The 21,108-nt window shown below is 42.9% G+C and overlaps 1 protein-coding gene across 4 annotated transcripts in view; it reads right to left on the bottom strand.

Moving 5' to 3' along the window:
- The window catches only part of ZNF598 (zinc finger protein 598, E3 ubiquitin ligase), a 24,694-nt gene extending 3,586 nt beyond the window's left edge, over positions 1-21,108 (bottom strand). The window contains exons 1-12 of one of the 4 annotated variants that reach the window (XM_038418722.2): positions 20,974-21,108; positions 14,471-14,583; positions 12,259-12,388; positions 9,709-9,920; positions 8,189-8,406; positions 7,509-7,626; positions 6,170-6,205; positions 5,402-5,580; positions 4,482-4,563; positions 2,954-3,720; positions 1,506-1,641; positions 97-241 (exon numbers count right to left, since the gene is read on the bottom strand). In XM_038418722.2, the coding sequence (XP_038274650.1) occupies positions 97-241; positions 1,506-1,641; positions 2,954-3,720; positions 4,482-4,563; positions 5,402-5,580; positions 6,170-6,205; positions 7,509-7,626; positions 8,189-8,406; positions 9,709-9,920; positions 12,259-12,388; positions 14,471-14,583; positions 20,974-20,976 (2,139 nt within the window). In that variant the 5' untranslated portion in view covers positions 20,977-21,108. Of the gene's footprint in view, positions 1-96; positions 242-1,505; positions 1,642-2,953; positions 3,721-4,481; positions 4,564-5,401; positions 5,581-6,169; positions 6,206-7,508; positions 7,627-8,188; positions 8,407-9,708; positions 9,921-12,258; positions 12,389-14,470; positions 14,584-20,581 lie in introns of all 4 variants that reach the window. The other 3 variants (XM_038418719.2, XM_038418723.2, XM_038418720.2) reach the window with 3 other exon arrangements.

Below are 21,108 nucleotides of genomic sequence, written 5' to 3'. Positions count from 1 at the left end.
AACCACTCGACCTCACTGTTCATTTGTTGCCTCAATGCTCAATGAGCTGACAACCAAGTAGGACTTCAAATATTTCTAAGGGTTTCCACTACTTACCTGTCTGAACTGTCCAGAATGAGTTTTAAATTTATTGAATCTAGACTCATCACTTTGAAGAAATTCCTTTGTAGACTGTATTAACTGAATGTTCCTTTGCTGAAAATTTTCAGGTATCAAGTAAGATCCTCGACAGGGTTTTGGCCTGCATTTGGAAAGAAAATGAATTAACACCCCACGCAATGGAAAGCAACTGAAAAATGTCTTAGATTTGTTACAATGGCCCTTGCCAATCTCTCACCACAGGGTATGCTACCGCTTCACCCAATTATACACGGAACTCCTATTGGCAACATGCACCCATCCCACGGAGATGGGTGCATGTTGCCAATGCTCCCAGTTCTTCCTGGATGGGGAGAACACTTAAAATGCAAGTTTAATCTAGTCTTGATCCAAACTGATCTGAAACATGCTTCATAAACTGTGTTAACTAACTGGGACCAAAGGGGAGTTATTTACAACAGGAGATGTCTGTATGAGGATGACAGTTATCTCATGGTAGCAATTTTAATGGAAAACAAAAAAACCCAACCCCTTCTCCCATCCCACTGCAGACATGGCCAAAGAGACCAAACTTGGAAAGGATCAGAACCAAGAGTGGCATTTAGAATACTTCATAAATTCCCCCCAAAAGCAAGTTCCCATATGCAGACAAATATTTCTTTCTAGTAGGTGAGTCATAGTGATCTATTACAAGGCAGCAGTATATTGCAACTACTAGAGTGGAGGCAAATTCAAGACTATGCTTATTGCTTCAGCAATAAGGATTCTGATATGCCAATACGGAAGCAGAATGGGAAAAGGTTTCTGATCTACTATCATAACCCAACCCACTGCCCATTGCACAAGTTACTTAAACAGCATGGTGGCATCAGCTGGAACCTCCACAAATCCCAGATAATTAAAAACCCACTTTCAAATTAAGCTTGGTGTTTACAACCTATGGGTGTGGGTGTCTTCTGCAAGGAACTTTCATATGTTTGTGCAACACTAGAAGTGAACAGCTTTTTTTGACAGCAAGTCATGCTTCCCTTGGTGAGATGGAGTCACTATGCAAAGGTTTTAAGGATTTCTCGCTGTAGGTTTAGGAACAAATATGAGGGAGTCTGAGCTGGTCCCCCGCCCCACAACATACATGTTGCATCTGTTTAGATTTGCTCAGATTCATACCTATCTACCAAAATGTAACTGACACCTACCTCTCTGCACATCACCAGGAATCTGACTCACAGACCCTACAACAGAGATCTGAATCAGGCCCTTACTTTTGTATACTGCTTGCCTCTTAAACCTCACCTGTTCAGGCTAATTGCCCCAAAGCAGCATGCAATATTAAGAACCCCTACATGGAGGAACTAAACACAGATTGTGTGTACACTAATGTGAATTCTCGAAGCGCTTTTACTTACTCGTTCAGAGATGTAGTGACAGGATCAGAGACATTGGTGGATGGAATAACAGTAAAACCTGGAGGTGGTTTACTAACAGGCACTGACAGCCCCGGAGGCGGAGGGGGACTCTTTAATAGCCCCACAGAGTTAAAGCCTAGATTAAAATAGCACAGAATGGGGAGGAAGTTAGTGCACTGTCTATGCTACACAGCCAATCTCTCAGATCCACTCCTTCCCTTCCCTCAAAAGTCTGCAGACATGATACGTTACCATTTATAAGAGCCGAACAGCTGAACAGGCACCAATGTATCTGAAGACAATTCAAACTAAGGGATTAAGCTGCTGTTTTACAGGCCACTGATCCTAGTCCCACCAAAAGATGCTACGAACTGACTGTTCTTCTGACACAAAGTTAAAGCCCTATTGATTTACTGCTTCCAACAGAAAGTGAAGTACAAACACGCACTGGTGGAAAACACATTTTTACATAATGGAACAAATGGCAAGGTCACAGCTCTACTCCACCTGAACCACACAACTGACATTTTCCAGCAGGCTGCCATCTGGCGTTACACACAACCGAGAGCTCTACTATCAAGGCTTGGTGCATTGCCACCTTCATGAGATGCAACTGCCCTGTGCTGCATTGGGTGTAGGAGAGACACTGAACTACCGCAATCTGAAATAGTCGCTACCAGCTCTCAACCTCTCTGTGATACTTTCCTCCAAAGCACAGATTCTTCCCTGCCATTTAGGTCATTCTTTTGCTCTGGGAGAGCTCTCAGCATGAGTTTTCCCACTCGGAAGGCAGCAGGTCTGTGTTTATGAGTGAACTGCCCTATCTATTCGCTATGCACAGACTACATTAAACTACACAATTCTAGGGGCTTGATTCACTATTGTGTTACTTCAGTTACACCCATCATAGCACCACTAAAAGCCAGGGCATTACATCCACGTAAAGCTAGAGTAACTGACAGATCAAGCTTATGTGTATTTATTATTTGTACTGTGATCGTGCTGCTAGCTACTGTCCACACGTAGTAGAAAGACAAACTGTCCCTCCACAAAGGCGCTTCTAAACTAGCCCTTGGAATACCCAAGCGCACAGGTCCACCTGGTTTTACTCATTAGACAAGCAGGAGTGTTCGGAGGCTGGCTGCTTATCTACAAGTTACCCTAAGTGCCAGACAGAACACAGCAGCTCTGCTGTTGAATGAGGCAAGTATTTCCCAACATTTCAATGGAATTTTAACAGGACAGAGCCACAGGGGAGGAGTTCAAGCTACTCAATGCGGTTTGCTGGGCCAAAATGTTTCTACTTTACACTCTAGCCTTGTGAGCTACTGTTCCCATTTTAAGAGTAATTTTGGCTACCCATGGAAACCACTCCTCTCTCTTGCACGTTTCACATAGCCCATTTATTTGAGCTAGTCAGAATGGGACTGACTTTTTGCAGGGGTTACCTGGTGGTGGCATTCTAGATGGTCCCAAGCTCCCGAGTGCTGGGAAGTCTTCCTGAGATAAAGGGCATTGGTTAGTCACTGGAGGCTTTTTAAGGCCAGGTGGCTCTTTGGATGCATTACAAATTGCTACTGATTTTTCCAAGTGACCATTCATGACAGCTGTGGATCTGTCAGAGAGGTGAAGATTTGCAGGGGCACTTGGAATCTGCTCAGCTTCTGCCAGTTTTTCCAAAGTTGATGCAGGAAGCAAGGTTTCCTCTGGCAGCTGGGGGGATGATGCTCTTTGCTTCTCAACTCCCATCTTCTTTTTCTTGCTCACTTTAGTAAAAGTCTGTGAGGTGGAAGCTGCTAGCAAGGAGGATACATCAAACATTGTCGGTGTATTTCTGATCTCCTGGGTTGTCAGGCCACTGCCGCTGTCTTCATCATCTGACAGGGAGAGTTTACTGCTCTTCCTGCTTCCTTTATTGCTTTTCGAGGGTGCTGGTTTTTTGGCCAGATGGTTTGAACTGGAGCTGAGGGAAGTGACGGCTTTAACCGCGCTTTTACTGGAACTGTTGCTCCATGCAGATGTGATGTTTGACACTGTTCTAGCATTAGGCCTCATTTTGGACACCAGAGCCGGAAAGTCCTCCTCTTGAAAGGCTGTTTTCTTGGCAGAAACTGTGTATGTTAAAGACACCCCAGAAGTGATGGTGGGTGCTGCAGAGGAGGAAAGGCTTGGGAAGTCTTCTTCCTTCAGCTTCACCGATGCTGGCTGAGCAGAGCTGCGGGAAGGAAAAACACTGTGTACAGCAGTCACAAGGTCAGCACAGAGGAGGCACAAATCCACTGGGCAGAAAGAGCTCAACATCTAACTGAAGTTTTCCCTCAAAAATACTATCATTTAGCGGAGGCGTTGAGACTCGCAGGTAATTGTGGGTAAAATTAAAATGCATGTGTGCTTACAAATAGGTCATGTGTAACAAAAGCCCTCCCATGAGATGTCACACTGCAAGTCTAGTGAGACTTCAGGAGCACATTGTCTGGGTCTGGACTTGGACCCTGCCTTAGAAGGCTCGCATTCCGGACCGGTACACAGCAGAAGCAACCACAGGCTTTAGAGTGGCACTCCAGTAGCCACCAACTTTGAGACGGTCATCCGGTAGCCCCTTTAAGGACCACCATTGGCTTCAGAGGAAGACACACATCCATGCTCCCACAGTACATGCTGGCTATCTAGTGGAGATAAACTGCAGGGTTAGAAAAGAGTAGTGGTCCAAGAGGATGGGATATGGGATGATTAGAAACTTATTTGAAGCAACCTTTAGATCAAGCAAGACATGGGAAGTGATAGCCTACACCTCGTCAAGCAGTCCCACAGAGGCCACGTGAGTGGTTTGCGTAGCCAGAATTTAGGGGAAGGGGGAGTAATTTCTCAGAAATAATTTAACTTCAAATTACCTGTAGAACTATTATCTGCCAAACTCGGAACCCAAGTGAGCTTATAAACCAGCCTTCACTTTGCTATGATCTTGCACAAACTTACCGTTGCAGAGGCCCTGCTGCTGAGCCAATCGCTGGAAAGTCATCTTGGCTTAAAGCACCATTAGCAGCTGCTTCTTTTGGAACTTTGACAAAAAGACCAAAGAAATGCTCTTAACTAAAATTAATTCATTTCCGCCTGGAAACTATCAACGAGCATCAGGACACCATAACTAATTCCGGTTTTGGAACTTTATGCCGCTGTTAACTGTGATATTCTAATTCAGAAAAATGGACGTACATTTTAAACTAATGTAAAAATGCACTTTTTCATTCTGATAACTACATTTGCTACCGTTTCCCCATGTCCTGGGTTTAACTTGCAGCACATTAACTATAGTCAAGAAGAGTGACAGGTTTGATTCTTGACTCCAAATATAATCCAGATAAATAGAGAGGTTAATGCCATACGAGTCTTCAGTGCATTTTATGATACTGTAACAGGAATGTTTCGCACTTAGGTTACAGAATGACATTAAAACACCAGTACTTAGTATATAATATTTAAAGCCTAAAATGACCTCAGTTGAAAAAGCACAACATGGCAGGCCTTAGCTTTCTGATTCTAGCAATTTTACCCCAATATTGGAAATTAACTTCTTCACACTAAGAGAGACATCCAACTTAGAAAGGAGTGCAATCTAAACCTACCAGTATCTGTACGCCAAATCAGGATGTTGTGCATGCTTTGGTTTGATTATTTTGGTTGTTCGAATATTTCTGCCCAGATCCATTTTAAATGTAAAGACACTGCCGCAATCCCAAAGGAAGGAATGACACGCAGATATGTTTCAAGACAGACTAGCTGAGTTGGTCTCTTTAATGGCCAAAATCAATTCTTTGCCATGAATTCCATAACCATTCACACCTTTGCTCATGCCTGTTGGAATTCTCTACAGCCATCAGAACACGCAAACAACTAACCTGAGGCTTCATTTGAAGGCTTTGGCACTCGCTTAGTGTTGGACACTTCTGGATCCCTCAATTCTTCTTTTTTACCTCGACTGCCATCCTCTTTATCCTCTACCTGTTTCTTTTCTTCTTGCCGTTTTGCCGCTACTGATGCCCTGACTGCTGCTGCAATATCTCGGTCTTCTTCTTCCCTATAAGACAGGACAGGTTTTTTAGGTCTAACAGAAAGGATTAATGGGTTTTTAAGCAACTTTGTCTCTCACTCCAACTCCCCCACCTTTAAATTTCACATTCAAATTACTTTATGTCAATTGCCTTATGCTGCCACCTGCTGAGAAAGGTTGCAACTGAAACTCAACTTAATTCAGATCATCACATCCAGGTTCAGGCTCTGGTGAAACAGGCAACATTCATTCACCAGACTTTTAAATTACACCTACGGTAATAACCAATATCTAAGTACAGCATGAACCAGGATGAGAATATCAGAGATGCATGGGAACATTAATCACTCACATTCATTTTCAAGGTACGAAAACCTCATTTGTATGTAACTCAGTGTAATATGGTTCATCATGAACTTCCAACACATGCAAGATCCACATGCGACACACCAACGTATATGGTGCCTGGAGATGGATTTTCCCAGTGAAGTTACCGGTAAAAAACGCACCACTGACTGCCCAGCAAGAAAGAAAAATAGACATACAGTACATATAAAGCTCTTAGATATTGTGTGGATGAAAGGAGACAAAGTGAAATTTAATTTCAATACTTAACCCTCTTCTTTTTCCAAAGCACAGGCCAACCAGAGACCTGTTAGTTCAATAAAAAAAGCACGATCCTTAGAACAGGAACTTAATGACTGCCCAAACCTAAAAGGTCCGCTAAGCCTGCAAAGGCATGTCAGTTACTTCAGAAAATCCTACTCTGCAAAGTCAGGAATGAAAATAATTATCTTAAACCAGAAAATTCTCAGTTATACTAACCCACAGGTTGGAGAGTTTAGGATAACTTTAAGATTATGATGCTCATCTACTTTGGCAAGTGCAGAGAGTCGAAATGTCACGTAAAATACTTTTGTTTAATTGTGTGCATGGTGCCCAGACTTCTAATGAAAACTAGTCACATCCCTATCTATCTAAGGAGTTGGTACTGCAGTTTCCTCATTTTCCTCACTTTCCTCCTGCCCTCCCACCAAAATACCATCATAGAGGTGGGACTGGAAAAGGGACCTCAGTAGGTCATCTTGTCCAATCCCCTGTACACAAGGCAAGACTAAGTAATAACTAGATCATTCCCGACAGGTGTTTAAGAACAGATTAGACAAAGTCCTCTCCTGATGGAGGTTCCACAACCTCCCTTGTTCCAGTGCTTATCTACCCTGACAGTTAGGACATTTTTCCTAATGTCCAAACTAAACCTCCCTTGCTGCAATTTAAGCCCCTTGCTACTTTGTCCTATCCTCACAGGTTAAGGAGAACAATTTTTCACCCTCCTCCTTGTAACAACCTTTTACGTACTTGAAAACTGAACTGTTATGTCCCCTCACAGTCTTCTCTTCTCCAGACTAAACAAACCCAATTTTTTCCATCTTCCCTCACAAGTCATGTTTTCTAGACCTTTAATCATTTTTGTTACTCTTCTCTGAACTTTCTCCAATTTGTCCACATCTTTCCTGAAATGTGGCATCTGGAATTGGACACAATACTCCAGCTGAGGCCTTATTAGTGCAGAGTATAGCAGAAGAAATACTTCTCATGTCTTGCTTACAACACTCCTGCTAATACAGCCCAGAATGATGTTCACTTTCTTTTCCAACAGCGTTACACTGTTGACTCATATTTAGCGTGCGATCCACTATGATCCAGGGATCCCTTTCTGCTGTACTACTGCCTTTGCATTTGTCCTTATTGAGTTTCATCCTATTTACTTCAGACCATTTCTCCAGTTTGTCCAGCTCATTTTGAATTTTAATCCTATCCTCCGAAGGACTTGCAACCACTCCCAGCTTGGTATCGTCCACAAACTTTATCACTCTTTATAACTTTATATCATTTAAGAAATAAGAAAGTATTTCACCTCTGCAGTAAGTTCTACAGCACACTGGGTTACTCACCTCTTATATCTCCAGCTCCCTCTTCTGTTTTGCTGTCCTCCTCGGAGTCCCGATCTACCTGGTCGTCCTTGCCTGTTATATCTGTCAACTTCTTCATAGTCCTCTCCACCCACAACACCTGACCAGGAGACATGTCCAATAATTCTCTCAGTTGTTTTTCTAAATCTAGGAACATAACACCATCGCTCCATAGATGATTGAAAGATGCTAAAATATATTAGTACAAAAGGACCTTTCCTGACTCTCAATCAGCAACCACTGATTTTATAAAACCAGCTAGCCTTTACCGTTATTGCATTAAAACGCATTAGCAGTATATGGATTCCATATATTATGGGACTGTGATTCAAGTTTAGGACAAATTTCATCTTGATGTGCAGAGATTTCTATGTACAGCTTCCAATAACATAAAAAATATCTATGTATTGCCCCACTCTTAGTATCAGATGTACCCCTCGGAGTACCATGGTTATCACTCCCTTCATTCATATTACTTGTATCCCAAGCAATTCTAAGATAGATCAGAAAGTCAGCTGTGAAAATAATCCCATTTTGAAATGGGATGTAATCAGTTTTCAGTCCAAAAATGGCCAACTTGCACACTGAGTTTCTGAAAATGTTCAAAGCATTAAGAAATAAGAAGGTATTTCTGGCAACTTAGTCTTTCCAGTCTGACGTACCCTCATTCCTTCGTTGGTGCCTGGGAGCATAGTTGAACTGAAGATCAATCTGTCGGTTCTGTCTGGCCTCAGCCCTGCTTTTGCTGTGGCAGGCTGTTTTGTGTGCTTTGTAATCTATTTCTGTACGGAAAGCATGAGTGAACTGTTCTGTACTGCACTGTCCCTCTTCACAAAGGAAGTGCTTTTCACGGAAGTGTTCACGAAGGTATTCGTAATCACTGGGAAGAGGGCAGACATTGATTGGTTAGTTCAGCAATGCAGTCAACTTAAAAAAATTGTTCATTCTTTAAAAAACACTGAGTGCTGTCACTCCATTTTGCAAACTCTAGAACAGCGACCTTCTGCACGCACTTCTCTGTGTGTCAAGACACAGAACAGTTTAATGCATGTTTCAGAGAAGTTAAACCAAATTCACTGCACGATGCTTCACTGACCATGTCACATTAGCCCTGCACAAAATCTCCTCCATAAAAGGAACTTTATTCAGACCTACTTTTCACCAAATAAATCTTAGACCGTGACTATTATGGGCTTATGTAGCAGAGCTGCAGAAACTGCTAAAGAACTGCACTCCAGAGTCTAATTTTTGTTTTTAGCCTTCAACTGTGAAGAAACCTTAAAAGCATGAACTGTATATAAATGGATGAAAGGCTGTCTGAATCTGCAGACAGTCTGAAGCAAGATCTCATACGTGTGAACTGTCCCACTCATCATAGTGCGTTAATGTGGAGCCCTAAAGATGACAGTTTAAATGTCAACATTTAAATTATTTGTAGTGAAATAATCAGCAGCAACACCCCTCTGATGTGTTTGTCCAATAATCCTAAACCATCCATTGTGTCTTCCTAAGTCTCAAAGGCTAGTTTCCCAAATATGGCTCAGATACCTGCCAAACCCCCAGGCTTCCCCCATGAGAATTAAGTACAAGCAAATTCACTTAGAAACTGAAAGTGAGGGAGCAGTAATAAATACATTGATTTTAAACACAAAAAGAGAGACCAGCTGCTGCACTGATTAAATATTTCTTTACAAACCTCCCTTCCTTTATTAAATGTAAATGTAGCCATAGTGGCTCAGCATTCCAGTCTGCCACTGAGTTCTGTGTTCAGAGGTATTGCCTCTTGCCACAGCATTTAAGGCCAATTCACTGCACAGCACAAGGTCTGATCAGGATCTCTCATTCATATATACAGGTTTATACAACTTTTAAAGCTCAATGGCTCCATTTGCACTGATATAGCGCTAAGCAATACATACATCCCATTTTCAGTACAGCATGTCTCTGTTGGCTTCAGAAGAGACAAGCAGCCGAACAGGAGAAAAAGGTGGGTCTGTCAGTCCCAGGGTTCCATCCTCAATGCAAATTCTAACAAAGATCAAAAGCAATCTGCTCACTCTTGCATTGGGTGCCTTTGGACAACCTACTCTCAGAGACTGAAAGCAGATGCAATCACCTTTCCATCAAGATTTAAATCTTTTCATTAAATTAAAAGAAACCCAAGTCAGCCACTCTCACAAACCTGTAATATTCCTGAGCACCATCTGAATCACAAAAGTGGCAGAAATAGTGATCTCGTCTCAAGTGTTTCAATAACTCGTCGTTGTCTAAATAACGCTCATCACAAAATTTACAAAGGGGATGCCCACGATGAGATGTGTCGTCTGGGTCCCCATGTATTCGATGTCGAGCGAGGTCTTTGCGGGAATACCACTTACGTTCATGCGTAAAGATCTTAAAGAAAGAATTACCTCAAGTCAACAGAGAACTACGCAGTTTACTGATGGAGTAAATCAGGTTCTACCAATCTTTATATCATTGGCCAACGTTACTAGTCAAAGCAATTTCCCACTTTCAAGCTATGAACAATCTGTGGTTAAATGGTTCCGTGAATGGGCGTAAGAATTCAAGTCCCTCTCCAACTTAAATCTAATTTACATTTCACTCACCTGGAACAATGAAAACAGACCACTCAGTTACACTTTTCTCCTAGTAAATTTTGTTTCATGTGCTAACAATGTAGCACAGTTTGGGTTACAAACTCTGTAGGAAAAGTCCTTAAATCTAAACCACCTTCTGAAAACACTTATTTCAGAGTAGCAGCCGTGTTAGTCTGTATTCGCAAAAAGAAAAGGAGTACTTGTGGCACCTTAGAGACTAACAAATTTGTTAGTCTCTAAGGTGCCACAAGTACTCCTTTTCTTTTTGAAAACACTTAGTATTCTGCTTACCCAAGATTGGGAAAATGTAAATTAAATGAGTCAGCTGTTATGCATTTGGTAACATTCCTCATACAGCTACTGGGTGCCATGCTTATACACAAACATTGGCTCAGTCCACAACTGCTGCACCACTAGCCAATATTTTGTCACTACTAGTATGGAATTTGTTTCTCTAGGAAGAGAGCTTATAAAACAAAATATATATATGTGTGTGTATATTATATATATATATATATATAAATAAAAGACATGAGGCATTGATTTGATGTAACTGTTTGAAAGCGAACCAAAAAATTAACTTTGTCAAATATATCTATCTTGCCTACACCAAGGGTATTAAACTCATCTTGGGCAGGGATTACTTTGGCTTCATTAACATCAACAGACTGAGCAGTTTTAATTCTCAGTGGAACTAGGACCTTCTTTTCCATGGGCACTGTCCACATTTACTTCTCCAGAATAAAAATGTTTATGAAGTGTTTGGAAAGCGTAAAGCACTGTGCAAGTGCTAAATACTATTATTGCTCTGGTTTCTTATCAATAACCAACTACAGACCCATTCTTTCTATCTACTGTCTACTTAAGTGCCCGCGTCCAGCCTGGTATTTATTATTCAATATCTGTGAAAGTAAAAAAACAAATCACAAAAGTGTGTGTGAAGAGTAACAAATATATTTTCTTCATGCTCTGAAGGAATTCCTTCCCTCATTAACCAGTGCTGACAAGTATCAGTCATATTGGAGGTTAGAGGTTACAAGTGTTCTTTCAATGGCAGCTGGTGATTTTAGCTGAACCACTTCAGCTACAGCGCTGCTCTCTACTCTGAAAGCTCAAATTTAATCTTTCGGATGGTATAAAGTATTAACTGTCTAGCTCTACACAGACAGACTTTAAGACCAGAAGGGACCATTATGATCATTTCCATCATGATAATCTAATCTGACCTCCGGCACATTGAAGGCCACATAACAATGGCCATTAAAAACAGAATCCATGTAAGAAAAAAGATGGCAATATGCAGTTTTAAGGCCCACTGTATAGTGACCTGTCAAGGTTAGAGACAACTCAGCTTTCCAGTGGAATCTAGTGTGGCAAAACAGATGTTAAAACAGTCAGTGATTGCATTGTGTGTGAGTAAGTTACGTACAGCTGTTTCATCCCTTGTCACCACCACTTTATAGCAAGATACAGGAGATCTGCCTCTGCACAGACACACAGGATCATGAAATGCAATTCTATTCCTTTTAACTTGCTCAGGTGATTTCTCATCATATACATGAACTCACTGCAAGTTCTAAATACTTCTGAGTTGGTTTTGCTCTTGAGGAGGACTCTGAGGTCCTATGATGCATCTTGTTCTCTGAATTGGCTCTGAACTTTTTTAGAATTAGTTTTCGGTTGGGTTTTTTTAAAAAAATACAAAAAAAATAATAATGAGAGGTTCTACAGAAAGCAGATCTCCATAGTCAGACTTTCTGATGAGACTAAGCAGGAAATTAGACCCATGCCATTAATCCACACCTGGGGTGGAGCTAACGTCATAAGATTTTTTGAGATGGCTGGGCTATAAAGATATATACACTTAAAATAGAATCCAGACGGAAAGCCTTAGATTTCCTTAATTAACCAATTTATGACAAGTGGTGGTTATAAAAAGCTGCAAGTCACTCAAACAGAATTGGCAAGGTGGAAGAAACTTCTACTGGTTCACTGATTCCATTTCTCCACCATGTCCTTTTTTCCGTTCTGCCCCTCCCTCTCCAGCAAGTCTCCTACAAACTTAGTTTACACAGATTCCCATGCAATGAAGTCTCTTTTTCCTTGCTCTAAAGCACATTCTTATGGCTCACCTTCAGGTGTTTAACACACAGTTTACAACAGAAGAGCTCATGCTGTTTTCTCATGTGCTGTTCCAAGTCCACAATGGTGCTGAAGGGCCGCACATCTGGACACAGAGGGCATTCATGCTGCAGTAGCTTCCTAAAGGACAATGATATTCAAGGAAGGTTTATCAAGGTTATTTCAAATCCTATCCCAAAAACCCTACACTTCAGCAAATATTACAGTGAAAAGAAAAAAAAGTGTTTTATTAGCAACAGAGTGTTACTTTTTTAAGCTGTCACAGCAATTTCTAACTCACGGAGGTTAGGATTATGCTTATTCCAAAAATACCCTTGATCATTCCAGGAGCAAAACTGAAGTAAACTGTATGGAAGCTGGAATATCAGGAGGGGAGCAGTACAGCTACTGCTTGAAATACAGACCAACACGGCTGCTACTCTGAAACCTGCTTGAAAAGCGATACAGTACTAGAGTGCACTAGCATACAATACTATGAACAAGCTGTAATGTGTTGGAGAATTCTAACACAAGGGTGTGTTCTCAACTTCCTCCAAAGGTAATGGTAAAAAGTTTGCAGTTTAATTTGTGATTTGTTAAAATCCAACCAAGTTAAATCTTTTTGACAGGCAATAACCTCATGCAATACTGTATCTACATTATATAGTCGAACAGTGACCTCATTTGCAGCTAATTCAATACGAGTGTAAGGGGGGTGAAAAAAGGAAGAGCTCTGATACTGAAAGAGGAAACAAGTAAAGCACCATTCTACAAGGTGACAGCAGAAGCAGAAACAGAGTCCACTATTAGGGAACTGTTTAATGGGTTTAGCTCCTGACTGTCATTCTGCAGCTATTCATGGCATTCAGAAACCTCAGCAACAAATCACTGGGTTTGGCTTTCAAAAAATGTGACATTTCTAACCAGACATCATTACAAAATGCAACTGCTCAGAGCAAATGTAATTTATTAATCAGAATGTATTTCCTACTTACCCTGCAGTCATTTACTAATAATAAGAGGCAACAAGCAACATGTTTCTGGGAACACTCAGTACAGTGGAACCATCTCTCACTTATCTGAAAACTCCTCAGACAGTTAGTCTAGCAAAATCCCACAACATACTTCCATTTTCCATTCTAAGTCAGAAGGCGACCGAACCCACTATCCAATCCAGCAAACACCAAGCCGTAAGAGAATACCAATGCACTTACAGAGTCCCATCCTTGGACCAAACAAGGCTGAATGCATTGCACTAGTCTCCAAGAAAAGGCATTGGCTGCATTTACTCCTCAGCCCTATGCCCTTCCATGTCCTGTCTCCCGTCACTTATCTTTCCATTTAGCTGATCTCCCTCCTAAATGAATCCACACAAAAAACCCAAACAAATATTGAACTAACATGATATTTGCTGCCATCCCATTGTTCATTCTGCTTGTGTTACACTCCTTTCCCCCACCAGTGTCTGTATTGTCTAATTAGCTCTTCAAGACAGGGACTTACAATCCATCTACTACTCCATGTGAGGCACTATACAAACACAATGAGGCCCCATTCTTGGTTGGTTCTTAAACACTATGAAAATACATGATTAATAAATCAGGTGATGATATTGTTCTTACTAACAGAGTCAGCACCAATATAAGGAGTAGAGGTCACTCAGCATCTTGCTCATGGCCGCAGGTGGGAAAGACGGAAAAGTGACTTTTAATGACAAATCACATATTAAGCTGCTGAAGACCTAGGATTTCAGACTTAAGGATGTGTCCATTTTGCAGCCCCAGGTCTCTTGGACACTTCCAGGCACACATGTTCAATTTTCTCCATTCTTCAGCATGGTACAAAATACACACATTGCAATAAAATTTCCACAAGCTGAGTCTGCACTGTTTTACCTAAGGGCAGCATGCATTTCCTCTTGAATACTGAGGACAAGATATTATTTTAGAAATGTCATATTAAAGTCACAGACTACCTGCTGTACAGACTTGCCTGGGGCCCTTTTTCTAATCTGTCTACCCTCATCTTTCTGAACAAACTCAATATACCCAGAAATCAACTGAAGATGCCAGGGTTGTTAGGCTAAGGCAAAACCACAGCTATAATCAAGGTCATCTCCTAGGTGTTCTTCCTGTATCAAAGCACACTGCTCGGATGACCCAAGGAAAAAAGGAAGGGAAAATATGATAATGCTAGGAAGATGAAGAGAATGCTGTGTTTTACCTATACAGTGCAAAAACTTTTCCATCAGCAAAATAGATGTCATATTTCTTCTCATGCTGCAGCTGGTTGATTGGTATTGTTGAGAAAGATGCAAGCTTCCTTCCGAAGACCACCTACAGACAACAAACAGGAAAGATTAGAGAAAGCACATATGAAGTTGTATGTTATTTTGGTCTACAGTCGATCACCATTATAACCTAAACTTGTTACGAATACTTGTAAGTGTGTATTGAATCCTAGACATACTGAACACTTGTTTCCCACCCCACTCCCCATGTGCTGCTGGGAGATAATACAGTGAACTTTCATGATATAAATGATCAGTGACATAAGCCAGAGTCTTGTCAAGGAAACAAGCTAACAAGAATCAATAAGAAAAAAAATGCAAAAAAGATTTTTTAAAGGATTAGTAAATTCAGATGCATCCGGTGTAACTATTGTTTACAAATAAACCAGCAGCCCAATAAAAAGGAAACATAATTCTCTTCCCTAACAAACAGCCAGCCAAGAAACAGAGAAACGCAAAGGAACCACAGAAATAACGCAACGGTCAGAATCTCCTGCACCAATTCAGACAAGTTATAGTAGATCTCCAATTGCTTTTCAGTTGACACTAGGACTGCCGTTGTTCATGAAATGCCTGACAATAGCAGGTCTGAGGTACTGTGTGTGCGCGTGTAGTATGATCATTATGAGTCTACTGGCTTCTTCCAAAGCAATTTAATTTAACCAAAACAGTCTTCTCCATGATATATCCCTAAATGTGCACAAGACTCAAACAAGTATGGCCTGTTTTCTTACTCCGTTACACACACTACACTGTCGTTCATCTTTAAATCTACTTTCATCCGCCCCAAACACTATGTTGATTCTATGACCATTACTTTTGCCACTTCAGTCTGCATTAGTGTGTCACCAGAGAAGATTTAGTCATACTGATATTCCCAGCTGCCTTTCTTGATCACACACAAACACTATGCTACTAACAGACCTATTCTACAAAGAAACCCAGCTGTAGTGCCTATAGCTCCACTCTTTTCAGTCAAGGACTTACTTTTCAGCACAGCTCATTTGCAACAGAATATCCTGATTTTTTCCCCACATACAACAGTACTACAGGGGGGCTAAAAAGGAAGTCTGTAGCCACTAAAAAACAAAGAGGATATCTGGAGCAATTATAAATGAGAAAGGATGGCCCAATGGTTAGGACACTAGCATATGATTTGGGAGACCCAGGTTCAATACCTTGCTCCACCAGAAACTTCCTGTGTGACCCTGGGCTAGTCACTTAGCTTCCTTATGCCTTAGTACTACCTCACAGGGGTATTGTGAGGCTAAATACACTAAAAATTGTGAAGTGCTTTGAGAGCTACTGATTAAATGTATTATATAAGAGCCAGGTATTATTACAATAAAAGGATTGTTTGAAATAATTCAAATGGGTGAAAGATGGCATAAGGAACAAAAGCTGAGCCCACAAAATATAGCAATTACTATGAATATTTACTACAAAACTGAACAGCTGCAAAAGGTTAATGTCCTGTCCACATGGCTAAGACCAGCTGATTTCAGCAAAGAAATTTTTCAATTTGATTCTCCCTTGGACAGCGGCCATAATCAGCAGCAGCAGCACGAAACTAGATCCTTAGGGGTAGTAAGTCTACAACTCGAGGGTCTATCCCTGCAAGCATGCTTAGATTACAGCAGAGGCTCTTTCCTGGCCAAGCAATTCATCCTAAACTACAGATGCACTGTGTTTGAACACACTGGTACTCGACATCACATTCAGCCTCAGACAGCGTGAAGAGGACCAACAGAAAACGTACCACCACATCAGACAGGTAGGCACACAAGTCTTAGTCAGCCGGAGTGGTTCCAGTCTGTCTGCAACTGTAGATGGAAGGAACGCAGGCCGCTGGAACAGCACACCCCCTTTTATAACCTTGCCCTCAGAATGTTTGAGAACAGGGAGGGATGGGGAAGGAGAACGCTCCACCATCCAAGCTGCACTGCCAATACATCCCAGGAGTGGGAATATGTAAAGCGGTGGTTCCCGAACTAGGGGCACTGCTTGTTCAGGGAAAGCCGCTGGCGGGCTGGGCCGGTTTGTTTATCTGCTGCGTCTGCAGGTTCAGCTGATCGCAGATCCCAGTGGTTGCAGTTTACCATTCTTGGCCAGTGGGGGCTGCGGGAAGCGGCGCGGGCCAAGGGACGTGCTGGCCACCCTTCCCGCAGCCCCCATTGGCCTGGAGCAGTGAACTGTGGCCAGTGGGAGCCACGACTGGTCGAACCTGCGGACGCAGCAGGTAAACAAACTGGCCCGGACCACCAGGGGCTTTCCCTGAACAAGCGACGCCCCTTGTCTGCGAACCACTGATGTAAAGGCTACTCACAGAACTTACTTTTATCCCAGGCCTTGAAGCAGACCCAGAGGATTATTCACACGTGCAGAAACCACCACAGACTGAGACAAAGCTTTTATCCATTTTCTAAAATACTTTCCCCAGCAATGTTACCTTCTACTCCCTCTACGCTTCTTTGTAGGAAACTCATCTTTCCACTACCACCTTCATTTAAATGTTACATTCTGAAATCATGCAGTTTAACATCAAATAATCATTTCTCTTGCACCTGCTGTTAGTTTAACTTCACGTTCCATAGTTGCGATCATCATCTACATTTATTCACTCTCCTGCTTCATATACTTCAGCTTTATTCTCATTCCACCATGTGGATAAAACCACATGCACTTGACTCATTACATATTTACCAAGCTGCATTTCCTCACCCAGGTTGCCCTCCATGGGGATTAAAACAAGATCTTCAACCATCAGAGTACAACAAGACAAAGACAGAGCTGCAGAAGATGTATGTAGTCTGGATAAAAATCATATCAATATCCCTAAATAGGATTTTAAATAAAGTGGCATTCTATACTACTGTTAACAAATTTACGTAGTAGTGAGGAAAAAAAAAAACAAACAAATAATGGACTTCTGGCTTCCACAAACTCACGGTCTCTTATGCACATTGATAAAAGATCTTCACATTGCTAAAATGATTAGCAGCCAATGAAGTTTATTTGGGAGGAGTTCTTCATTTGACAAGGAAAAAAACAACTGTTCATACTTCACTTCCTAGCACCTACAATTCATTTTTAGAATACCATTTCAATCATTCAATTCGGGTGTTAATTCTTATTCCTTAAATGGCTCGGATCTCTCCTCACATCAGTGCTGCACAAATAATAAAAAACATTTTGAAGGCTGACAATTTTTAAATGTGAATTTAGCATTCTTGAAAAACAGCTTGCAGCTCTGGAAAGTGAAGTCTTACTTATAGAACAGGAAGCACTAGTGCAAGTTTCTCCACACTGCCATCAAGGTGCCTCAACTCTGACCCAGAGAACCTCCCTTTCAGGATAAGAAGGCTGTTGACTTGTTTACTGAGACTGCCAATGAAAAGTGTTAATTACTGTGTTCTTAGTGACCTGAACATTTTTCTTTGGGAACTGGACTGAGATCCTTCAAACTCATTCCACATCAATCACCAGCCATCAGAGGGTCACTACCAACCGATGCATCCGATGAAGTGAGCTGTAGCTCACGAAAGCTTATGCTCAAATAAATTTGTTAGTCTCTAAGGTGCCACAAGTACTCCTTTTCTTTTTATTACCAACCCTGGCTATATTCAAACTTCCAACCTACAGATGAATGGCTGATTAGTTCCCCGGCACTTCCAGTCCCCCAAGATTATATTCTTAATATTATGCAAAGAGAAATGCCTGCAGATATTGACACTCTGAGAAAAGTAGATGGAAAATACACTAAACCTAACATCAAGCGAGGACAGATAATACAATAATGGAGTAAATAGGAGTGAAAATATGAACTGCAGACAGGAAGGGCAATCCAATAGCTGGAAAGAGATTTAAGTCTGCAAAAACGGAGAACTGGGAAAGCAGTGAGGAACCATGATGGCAAAGAATGTAGCATGCATAAATGGCAAGTAGTTTCTACCATGGGAGAAGATCAGCCTCTTCAGGACCAACTACCTTGGAAGTTCAGTAGTTCAATATGGTTCCAATATCTTTTATCTCCACAACTACATACTAGGATGATGTCTGGACAAGTCAAAATTTTGTTGAGAAGAGAGGCAGAAATTCAGAAGAGGTTTGTTGAACAGCAGAAAGCTAACACTGAGAGGCTGCTCCAAAGTCACCTTGCATAAATTCATGGGTCAGAAAACCCAACACATTTCATTGTCTCAGTATGTACATTTGAAGTAATAAAAGGATATTGCACATGCTGAAGCATTATCTATATTGCCTTTTGCACTGACCCAGAAATCATCTCATCCTCTCTGAAGAACGCAAGTGGGAGAAAACTCTCTTATGTTTCAAAAATAAGTTTGTTTGCCACCTTGCTACATTCTTGCTTCCCTTCCAAGCTCCAAAGAGACATTTCAGACAATGGAATTAGATAACTGGATCCGACTGATTTGCTCTTGCGCACTGCAGTAGGAGTTTGCAATACTGATTTGTAAAAAAGGGGTAAATTTCAACATATAAAAGCACATTAAAGTTCAATAAAGTTTTTCCTTTTTTAAAGAAAGTACTACAGAATCCTCCTACTTGAAGGAGCTGTAGAAGTAAACACGTCACCATCACGATGTTTTGTAATGCAGGACTTGCGCAAGTCCAGTCAGAGCATGTAAAACACCTTCCCCAAGTTTAAAATCAGAGCAAGAATCCAGCAAGGTGACAGGCAGAGTTATTGGTGTCTCCTTAATACTAACACTAGAGAACAAGGACAGGTTTATGTAAATATTTAAAATAAAAATCAAAGAAGAGAAATAATCTCTCAATACCTTCTCTGCTTTTCAATACCCTTCTATTTGCATCTGAACAGTAGCTGCATCATTGGGGCAGAGCTCAAGGCCAGGCAATATACCCAGCAGTGAAGCTAGAAAGCTTTTCTACGTGAAAGAAATGTAAAGAATTTCTCTCTCAGTACCGATCTGATTTAGCCATAAACTATTCTAGGATCCATCATCTCCATAGTCTGACCTTCGGCACAAATTTGTTCAGCATTTTAGTGGTCCACAGACGTAGAACCCACGTCCAGAACAGCTGTGTGACCATATGGGAATGCACCATCAATCCTCTTTTCTATTAAAGTTTACTTTAAAGCTGACAGAGTAGTAAACTTTATGGTCAGGGTTTCTACAACTCCGTGAGTCCCAACACAATAATTCCCAAATTGGTATTTTTGTTAGTGAGACAGAATGAGAAACCTCCCTTCCTCAAGCTAAACCGGCTTTTGTAATATTGGCGGCGTGTATCTTGGTCTCTAGGGTATTAGCGGACAAACAGGCTGGGTCTGGGTCCCCACCCTCTCTAATAAGGCAGTCTCTGTTCTTTATTACATTAATCAGCGTTTATAGGGGCGACAGCTTCAAACACCAGCTAGAACCAACAGATGGTCTCTGTTTGGATAAATAATACTGAGCCCTTCTCCGTGGGAACACGTTACCATATTTAGCAATGCGGGATTCTCCATCCTAGATCAGCGGCACGGAACAAGGGGGAGGCAGGAGGTCCTTGCTAGCACCCTGTTGGCGGTGCAGAGCCGCGCAGCCGGCAGCCCAGGGGGATTTCCAAGAAGGCCCCAGCACTGAGGCGTCCCTGATTGGGGGAGGGGGAGGGGGAGGGGGAGGGGGGGGCGCAGAATCTGAAGGCCCCCAAAGGATGCGTCCCATATTCCAGACCCTGGCCCCCCCACGCTGCTCCCTTCCAGCAGCGGCTGGACCACGCGATGGCAGGACGCCGTCTCAACGCCCCCCACACCTCAGCCGCGACCTCAGCTTCGCTCCCCACAGCGCGACAGGCCCAGCCGGAGACGCGCGTACACGTGGGAAAATCACACCCCGCCCGGCCCCGCGGCTTGCACCAGGGGGGCCCAGCCACCCCCACCCTGGGCCGCCTTCCCCCTTCTCCTCCGGGCTGCCCCCTCCTCCATCCGTCCGTCCAACCAACCAGCGCCCCCCGTCCTCTCGCCCGGCCCGGCCCGGCCCGGCCCGGCGGCTGCCGCCCCCTCCCCCCGGCCTCACCTGGCCCAGCTCCTCCCGGCACACCGCGCAGTACCGCACCCCGCACAGCGCCCGCATCCGCACCGAGCAGCGGAAGCAGATCGGGTGGTCGCAGCGGCCCAGCGCCACCACCTCCAGCTCCCCACAGCACAGCACGCAGAGCCCGTCCGGGGGACCCGCCGCCGGCGCCGGGGGCGGGGGCGGGGACGCGGCCATGGCGCCCCGGACACGCCGCGGCCTAGGCCCCGCTCAGCCTAGCAACCGGCCCGGAGCACAGAGATCCAGCCGGCCTAGAGCGCCGCTCCAAACCGAACGGCTGGCGCTCCTCCAACCATAGAGATCCGGGGTGCCCGCCCAGAGCGCGGCCTTCCACCTTTCCCACCACACTGCAGCCGGCGCCGGCCTCGCCTGACCATAGAGTCCCCGTTTAGAGTGCCAGCTCCAACCCTGTCGCGGCCAAGGAGATCGTGCTAGAGCGTCGCCGCTCCTTAATCTCGCTGCCCAGCACTCCTCCAGCATTCTGACAATAGAGACGCAGCCTAGAGCGC

Source organism: Dermochelys coriacea, chromosome 10 (genome assembly GCF_009764565.3).
Source record: "Dermochelys coriacea isolate rDerCor1 chromosome 10, rDerCor1.pri.v4, whole genome shotgun sequence".
Taxonomy (NCBI): Eukaryota; Metazoa; Chordata; order Testudines; family Dermochelyidae; genus Dermochelys; species Dermochelys coriacea.
Note: the sequence above shows the minus strand (reverse complement) of the source record. Positions and strands in the feature narration are given on the sequence as shown.